At 38.8% G+C, this 9,243-nt stretch overlaps 1 protein-coding gene across 1 annotated transcript; it reads right to left on the reverse strand.

Annotated features, from left to right (window-relative positions):
- Positions 1-1,530: 1,530 nt before the first annotated feature.
- Positions 1,531-6,508, reverse strand: LOC108892959 (galactose mutarotase; the record flags this gene model as incomplete). Its single annotated transcript, XM_018690742.2, has 3 exons — positions 1,531-4,236; positions 6,059-6,233; positions 6,348-6,508. Coding segments are annotated over 3 exons (414 nt in total), but the record flags the coding sequence as incomplete, so codon positions are not given.
- Positions 6,509-9,243: the final 2,735 nt, after the last annotated feature.

Below are 9,243 nucleotides of genomic sequence, written 5' to 3' on the forward strand. Positions count from 1 at the left end.
TGTCCTAACAGTGAAAAAGTTCATTGTATTGAACAGCAAGTTGACTATTTTCTGATGTGTTTTTCTAGACATTTTTATGTCAGGAAATTCTGAATATTAATATCAGAAAAATATTGTTAATATTGTGATACAGGTTTCAAGCATATCCATACTGGCCTGACACCTACACTGCTACAATTACCCACCTTTACATTTAGCAGACACAGTATACACAGATGCATTCACTCGGAAATAAACTGCTAGATGCTGCATTTGCCATCTTCTTAACACCACTGCTGTTGCTGGACAGGCTGGTAGTGTGCAAGGGTGGTTTCTAAGACCAACACACGCTCCATCAACAGACTGGTTTACAAGTTCTCACCCTTGCCATAAAGCTGACATAAAGATTTTCAGTTGGTGGGATTAACTTGTTTAGTCCAGTGTGATCTCCTTTCACTAGAGACAATACATTTGTCTTGGCCCTACATTGTAACATAATAAATAAACAGCTAAATTTGAAAATAAAAATCTTGCTTCTAGTGTATTTTGTTTCACATGATTCATGTACAGCTGAACTCACTTCCTCCTACTGTTAGGGACTCCAGCTAAAACTCCCACTCATCACCTCATCAATTTTCTGTTCTCTGCTGCAGGTTCTCTCTCCCTTCGCATCATTCCTTCTTTCAACATTCTTTTTGAAGGCTTGTGTTGTTCTTTGGTTGGATTTACATCTACATTTTTGGCAATGATGGTGTAGATGATTACATTATTCTAGAACCACTTACAGTGTAACTTTACTGTAAATCAATAATCATGTCTTATTAAGACTGTCAGCAGTCGTATTGTAGTCGTATGGTGAGGATAGTGACAATGGCAGTCAAATAGGTGAACATAATTACAGGGACCATAGTACAATAACCACAAGCAGAATCACAGAGGGAAGAAAATAAATCCCACACTGTTCAAAGCTGTGTACAAAGGAGTGTTGTCCACGAAACTGTCCACACTGTCCACCAGAACATATTCTGCTTACTATATCTCATCTCTCTCTCTCATTTCTCTCACCCCTCACCTACACACACGCACATACACACACACCACACACGCACATACACACACACACACACACACACACACACACACACACAGCAGCAGTATTTGCCACAAAGTCTGACATGATTGGTTCCACTTCCCCATGACCGTAATCAGTCTTGTCTTGCTGTTTTTGCAGAGAACAACACACACACACACACACACACACTTTGATAACAGTCACACTCACTCAGGACTGTAGCTTCTGTAAAATGTTTCTCAATAAAAAGGCTTTTGTCACTTGTCTTCCTGTGTAGTTCTGTTCTGACTGTAGACCCTGACCTCTGATCTGTCCATATGATTCAAGATCCACATTGTGTTATACAATACTGATATGATATATGACACAAGGCATCCCAAAAAATGGTTCTCTATTCACAAATAAAATCTATTTTACAAAATAAACCAAGCCCCAAATAATAATACTGCCATAATAAACTTGAAAGCAAAACCATAAACTGAACTTTTATATTTGAATTTAATTAGATGCACCAAGTTTGGTAGGCAGACGTATCATACCAAGGCTTGAGAAAAGCCTCTTGGAACTGTAGTAGACAATCAGCAAGTAACTAACAAATACATTGTCCAATCTGACCCAAACTTCACATTTTGTATTTTGATGTAGTTTGATGTTTCACCATTGAACAGGAAATTGTTGTAACTCAAATGGACAATGTCCAATCTGACCCAAACTTCACACTTCATAAGAGAGGCTGCTTGAGGACATCTACAAGCCAACATTCAGTCATAGTCATAGTGCCACCTACTACACCACCTATTAGCCACAGTATGTCTAAAAGATATAACCCTGATGATGTCATAGTAATGTCACCTTAGCCTTGTGGTTGGCAAACTTATTACAAGAAAGTCCACAAATTGGAAGTGTGGAGTTTGAAAGATATCTAACAGGCAGGGACAGCCAAATGAGAAAATGCGATTGGTTGCATTATGGGAACTGTAGTATCCAGTCAGGATTTCTTCAAATCTAACTCTTGTGACTCTCCTATGAAGCAAACACCATGATGGCTACATGACAAATAAAAAGAGACATTTCCATAAATTCAACCTGGATACAGAGTCTTTTGTCTCAGCTGACAAGCATCTTCTATGAATGTTGCCAAAGCAAAAGTTTCCACCTTAAAAAGCCAGTCAACATAACTGCATCAGACAACCAAAACAAGTCAGGGTTATTCACTTGAACCTTAACAAACAAACATTTTCTTAAATCAGAGTACAGAGGGCAATAAAATACAAAATGAAATTCATCTTCAACAACCCCAAAATCACAAAAAACACATAAACATTGTTCATCTGGTGTTCCTTTGTATCCACTCGCCTCAGTTGCCAGCAGTAATGTTCAATAAGTTTTCAATAAACATTGAACCCGTCTGGCCCTTGACTTGTAGCATTTTTTTAATTTCGGCCCACTGTGTATTTGAGTTTGACACCCCTGCACTAACTGCTCCTGTAGCAGGCAATGAAAATTATGAAGGAGCAAAGAAGTTGATTAGAAAAAATATGTGCAGTATCCTTTTAACAACCTAGCCTTGGAAAATTACTAGTTCCTCTCTTCAGGTAAGTTAAACAGTCCTCAATAATTTAATGAAATGTTTTTTCCAAATATATAAATATTTAAAAATATCCCCGGTCATCCACCCTTCAGGTACAATGTATTGAGTAAGTCACTTACCCAGCCAACTTTATATGAAATTGATTAAATCTGAACTCTTTTACTTACTGTCCCTGCACTGTAGCCCAGCGGGAAAGCCTTGTCCATGTACACTCAAAGAGAATTGTATGCCTATTAGCTTACCTATACCTATATTAGCTTCACATAAATGTTGAAAAATAAATATTTGCATGATACAAGAACAGTGGATTTTGGGTCACATTAATGTGAAATGAAAATGAAAGCCCATTGAGAGAGGATCTTTTAATGTATGAACAGGAGGAGTAATTAAAGCAAATAAAATAAAGTCCTATGTTCATACAGGTGCCTGGCTCTTGTTTTATATCCTGTCCTTTCAGACAAATGTGGTAGAAGTAATTTTAGGGATTAAGAAACTGCCATGGCTCTGGCAACATCACAGTCCTTAATTATTAACAAAACAGAAAGGCTCAGGCACCACAAGAGACAGTTTATAGAAGGAAATAAACCAACTACACTGAGAGGTTGGTGATGTGAGTGGTCCTCCCTGTGTCTGTGAAACTGTTACCACAGTGAATCAGAGCTCTCTCACTCCTCCCTGCATGAAATTCAACTGCAGTTTCATGGTGTTGACTGTGAAAGCTGTCTCACACTCCTACAGTAAAATATGAATAATGACAAAGCCACGCAGCCTCTGTTGGAGACCAGTTTCCTGTTCTTTTCTGCAACTCAACTTACATCAACTTATATCACATTTTATGAAATCCCAGCTGTTAAAAGTCTTTGCGAGTGATGGATGAGAGGTTGCCATAGCGACACATCATGTCTCCTGGCAGGGGAACGGAGTGCCCTCTCACCCAAAACCGCCTCCTCAGCTCATGCTCTAGGAATAGTTCAGTTTGTATAAAGATGTTAATCACACACAGGTGAAGACTCACACACAGTGCAATGTTACATAACATGAATAGAACTGCTCTCTAATTCTTGATGGACTACAATCATTCAGTGGACAGGGACCATCAGGGACAATCTGACACATTGTAACAAACAACAATAACCAGCTTGAGTGAGCAAGCTCTTTGACACTTATTATTAGTTTAATGTACGAATGGCACAGGTTCGTCACATCACAAATCACATATATCTAACAAAGTTTGGTCAGGTTACACTATGAGCATCATGTCGCTGTAACATACCTGACATGACTATAGACTGGCATGGTAAAGTTCATTAAAAAACATCTCATCAAATCACACAGTTGCACAAGTGGGAACTACATGTGCACAGAAAAAGGCACTGGCTATTGAGCTGTATGGTGCATGATTATACTGTAAATTGAGAAAAATAATTTGCATAGTTAATTAATACACTTAATTATCTACTTCAAAATATCCAGTTTTCTTCTTTTCTGTCCCACTGTTGCTAGAGGTCAGGTCAGATCAGACTGAAGTGAAGGTGAAGCGAGTGATATGTTGGTAGTCCTCACCAGGACGCAGGAGACAGTCAGGAAATGAAGCCTGAAGAGACACACACACACACACACACACACACACACACACACACATCGTGAATATGGATTTTGTTTCTGGTTTCTGTGCTACATTTACATTTACTCATTTAGCAGACACTTGTATCCAAAGTTACTTCAAGTAGACAGACCCAGACCCACAAGTTGCTGTGTAGGCAAGCACTGGTGACATGAATTTGATTTTCATGTCATGGGTAGCCACTGGAGGTCAATGAGCAGTCGATGGACATGTGCCTTTAAAGGCTGATGAAGTGCAGATGCACAGCTACATTCTGGACCATCTGCAACAGTTTCACTGTGTGTGAAAGGAGGCCCGCCAAAAGGGCACAGCAGTCAAGTAGAGTGATAGCCATGGTTACTTAAGTCACTTAAGACCTGATTTCTTACATTGTATAGTGCAAGTGACACAACAAGGGGACAGATGCAACGTGATTATAGAAGGACAGCTGGTCATCAAACATGACAGCCAGGTTTCTGATGAGTTTAACTGGGTAGAGAGATGAAAAGGCAATTTTGATGCTGATATTGTGATAGAGACATTGATTGGCTGGGATTACTCAACAGTTTTTGTTGCTTAGCAAGAGAGTTGTAGAACATTTTGCTGAGTTGAGTAATACTAAACCAGGTTTCTCAATCTTGAGGTCAGAACCTTATATGGGGTTGCCTGAAATACAGAGAGGGTTGTAGAAGATTTGTCAGGCTGACATATGGGTAAGAGGCATGGGGAAAATAATCAATGGCAATTTTTAATTAAAACTTTTAATTCTAAGTATCAGCTGTAGAAATTTCAGCTCTCATCCAAGAGGCTTCTTCAGTCCTGACTAAAGAGACCGGGGTATTTAACCTCTGTGGTGTTATCATCAAGGCTGTTGGTGTTGCTTCATTGTCACTGATGCTCTGTTGTAACAACAGTCTTCAGGGTCGTTGGAGTCACATGAGGCCAAGTGTCCACACAAGGCCAACTGATAAATATTACAAGTATTATTAAAACTAAACTTCAAATCAGCTCGAAAATGCTGTCTGTTCTCAGCACGTGAGTTACAGTTACATCTCCGTCTCTGACTCAGCTGTCAGGTGAGCACAAACAACAGCCCCCACCCTAGAGGTTCTGAGGCTGAAGGAGAATTTTCCATTGTCAGGTCAGTTATATTCATATTGTACACTCCACAATCACAAAAAATAAGATAACTAAGACAGCCTCTCTACTTAGACCCTCCCATCTTGCATCAATATGTTCTATATGTGCTTTGTTCAGAAATGAAAACATATTGACAAAATATTTGAAAATCTATTTAATGAGACTGTTGACTGCAGAAAAGCTTGGGTTTTGTAAGTGGTACTGGACTTGGAGTGGAAACAATGCTATTACATGGTGACTGTTGCAAAATAATTATTCTACAACTTACCTTAGATGTGGTGCATGAAGATTCATATCAATGGTAAAATGCTCTACACAAAGCTTCATTTACATACATCCTTATTAAGATTTCAGCCATATCCCACAGCCCTCTTCAGCATGTGTAAGTAAACCATGTGTTTAGACTATTTTACCACCACACAATTTCATTTATGTTAGAACCAAGGCAATGATCCCCAGTGACTGAAGCATCTCACCTGCATGCATGCACCTACACATCTGCTGATTTCATTATTGGTCAATAAATCATTTACTAATGCTCGTGGTGTATTATTAGATTATGAGTTAAGTTATATTTACCAAGAAAATTGCAATTTCAACCCTCTTAACAACATCATAGAACTAAATAACAGATGGTTTTAACAGCAGTTCACTCCATAAAACATCATCATACCTGGTTGACAGCATCAGGCCAATTCTGTGTCTCCAGACAGAAAGCACTGTGCTTCCCATACCTAACCCCACCCTTTCCTGTCATAGAACCATCCAGGAAGTTGGCAGTGTAGAACTGGACTCCTGGTTGGGTGGTAGAAACCTCCAGGACACGCCCACTGGCCAGGTGACACACTCTGAGGTGAAGAAACATGTTTTCCTTCCAAACTTTAATACAAAGGCCACATGCTTTTGTATTTATTTGTTTTATGTAACTGTGTGTAGAGTGTGTATGAGAAAATGCAGCTAACCTGGCAGCATGTTTCTCAGTGCAGGGGTCTCTGGGTGATGACAGACAGAAGTTGTGGTCAAACCCCGGACCTGGAACTTCCTTCAGGCAAGGGCCAATCAGAACAGGCTTTCTGAGGTCAAAGGATGTGCCCTCCACTCCTCTGATCTCTCCTGTGGATACATTAGATTATTGATTAGGATGAAGGGTCATATGATACAAAGAATGTGCACAGATATGGGAAATCCTGCAAGACACATCTAGCATTCAGAATAATTCTGTCAGAAAGACAGGCTCTAAGAAATGTGATGCAGTATGTAATTGTCATAGCAAGTAAATGAAAGCACAAACTGGTAACTGATGTCAGAAAAAATACTGTAATACCCTATTTTATCCTTCTAGACTGAAAACAAGTGAGTCACAGCAGTCAGGCACAACTTCTATCTCAAAATATGTTTCCAAGCTTAACTTTGTCCTCACATAGAAATCATGCATTTGTCACGCACAGTGCCTACTTTACATTTGCTCTGACTGGCTGATTGTCACTCTATTGTGTGCAGCATACAGGAAAGTACACATATTAAAGTGTTCCAAATTTCTTTAGATGTCTTTGCTTTTGTCCAGTGGTTGTGAATAATGACATAAACTGAACACTATCTAAAGCCCACCCATAAATTAGCTGAGCACTCAGAGGGTCAGAGATCCAGTCTTGTCTTACCACTGAACTCAACTTGCCTGAGTCCGCCTCCAAATATTAGTTCACCTCATAGTTTAGCCATCTGTGTGCACAGTTTTATCAATTATACAGATTTTCACATTAGTATTTTTTAATTAACCAACTGGGAACTAACCTGAGTTCCATTAGATTTTATTATATTCATATTTAGAGGTGTTTCTAACACTACTCAGATTTAAAATGTGTTTGATTCATGTTTCAATCAATAAGGCCCCAGGTTAGGGAGCAGCCACAGCTCTAATAAGCCTTATTTTGCTTGAGTGTCTTCTAGGCTATCAAGCATTCTAACTCTGACGTACAGTCTATAGTATCTGGGACAATGTCTGCATTATGCTATTCATTTTTAAAAACATTGTTTTCATGTGAAAGCCATGTGTTGACCAAATCATTGTTTTATGATTACTACATTATCTGCCAAAATCAGAATATCAGCTTGTTACACCTCTGTTCAGCCCTCTGCTCTCTGTGATGTTACATGTTAACCAGCAGCCATTCCCAAGCTGAGTGAAGACTGAACAGCCTGAGAAGACAGGCAGGATCAGCCAGTCAACTTTTGAATACTGACCACTAATTTTAACTGTGCATGACACAGAATTGATCCCATTTTTAAAATCATGTTTTAATTCAGTCCTTAAGGTGGATTTCTATTGTAACACAGATTCTGTGATATAAATAAACAGTTATTAGCTCCTCTGTCTCCAGGGAAAGCTCCAAAGCTAATTGCAGGGTAATGAGAATGTTTGTCTAACAGAACTAGAAGAAACACATCCCTGCACAAAAGAACAAGTGTTCGTGCCTCCGCACGTCTGTATGTAACAGTGGCAGGATAGCAAACACACACAATAGTTATTCATATTTTATACAGTACAAAACATAAAGAGTAAAGGTGGATTCAACATTCACACAAATTAAATCAGGACTAAACAGTTATCTGAAACTGCAACAAAGACAACAGGACTTGATCTCTGGAAAGAGACACAGAGACAATCACACACAGGCTGCTCGTGCATTCTGCAGTGGAGTTTAAAGACAAGAGTGTTCTGTCAGAGGAAGACAGAGAGAGAGGAACATAAAAGATAGAGAGGAACTATGATGTCTATAAAAATGATTGCCTACTTCCTGATTTTTTTCCCAGTAGGTTTGTACTACACTTTGTATTTGAAAAAGGACAAATCAAAAAACTGTTATATTGTGCTTTAAGAGAGTCTCCGTTAGCTCACTCACCAGCAACCAATATTCATAATTATCACTAATGAAGTTCTTGCTGAGAGTTTTCTTTGCTTCTTTCAGTCCAAACTGTTTCCAATGAAGTAAACTTCATGTTTTCATGAGTTGATATTAACACCTGCTGATCAACACTACTGCAGCTTACTGGACGTGGTCTGTAAACCCATGTCAAACTGATGAATTAATAAGTTCTGTAGGTCTATACACAGACCCACTAAATTCCAGATTTTATTGATGAATAAGACTATTGACTAACCCTAACCTTTTTATGGTTACTACGTCTAATATCCTAAATTTTAGCTGATTTTAACACTGGATTTTTACTTGACTCTTTCAGTCTTACCCAGTTAGTCAAAGTCATACTCATATCCATGGTCATAGTCTTTGTTTTGACACTCCTGTCCTTAATGTCCACATAAATTATGTCAGTTTATCTGATCATTGGCCCATTATGTTTTCCACCTCACTCCCCTCTCAGATTCCTAAACCCAGTCTGCCAGAGAACTGGACCACATCTATTGCCCTGTCACTGATGGTCAATTCTCTGTTCTCAGTTCCTCTGCTCTTATTAAAGCTCCCCCTGCTGGTCTTGGCACAGAGGAGTCTGTTATAGAATAGAATAGAAGAATTCACAGTATTCAGTTGCACTTGCACTAATACTCAATGACTCAATTGCCCCTTACAGAGGAAAAAAATACATAAATAAAATCAACTTTACTTCATAACTCATAAGTCATGAAGTTAGACAGAATGCAGGAGAGCAGAATGTAAATGGAAAGAGAAAAACTGCAAATGTCCTACCAGCATCTGAGATACTGTATATAAACAAAAATAACAAAAATATAAACAATGTCTCAAGCAGAGAGAGACAAATTCTTTTAATACAATAAATAAAGTACTCAACCCTGCAGTTACATATTAACAGCTGACATTGGTACACAGATCGCCAGTCCAT

Source organism: Lates calcarifer, unplaced genomic scaffold (genome assembly GCF_001640805.2).
Source record: "Lates calcarifer isolate ASB-BC8 unplaced genomic scaffold, TLL_Latcal_v3 _unitig_258_quiver_1235, whole genome shotgun sequence".
In the NCBI taxonomy this organism is placed as follows: domain Eukaryota; kingdom Metazoa; phylum Chordata; class Actinopteri; family Centropomidae; genus Lates; species Lates calcarifer.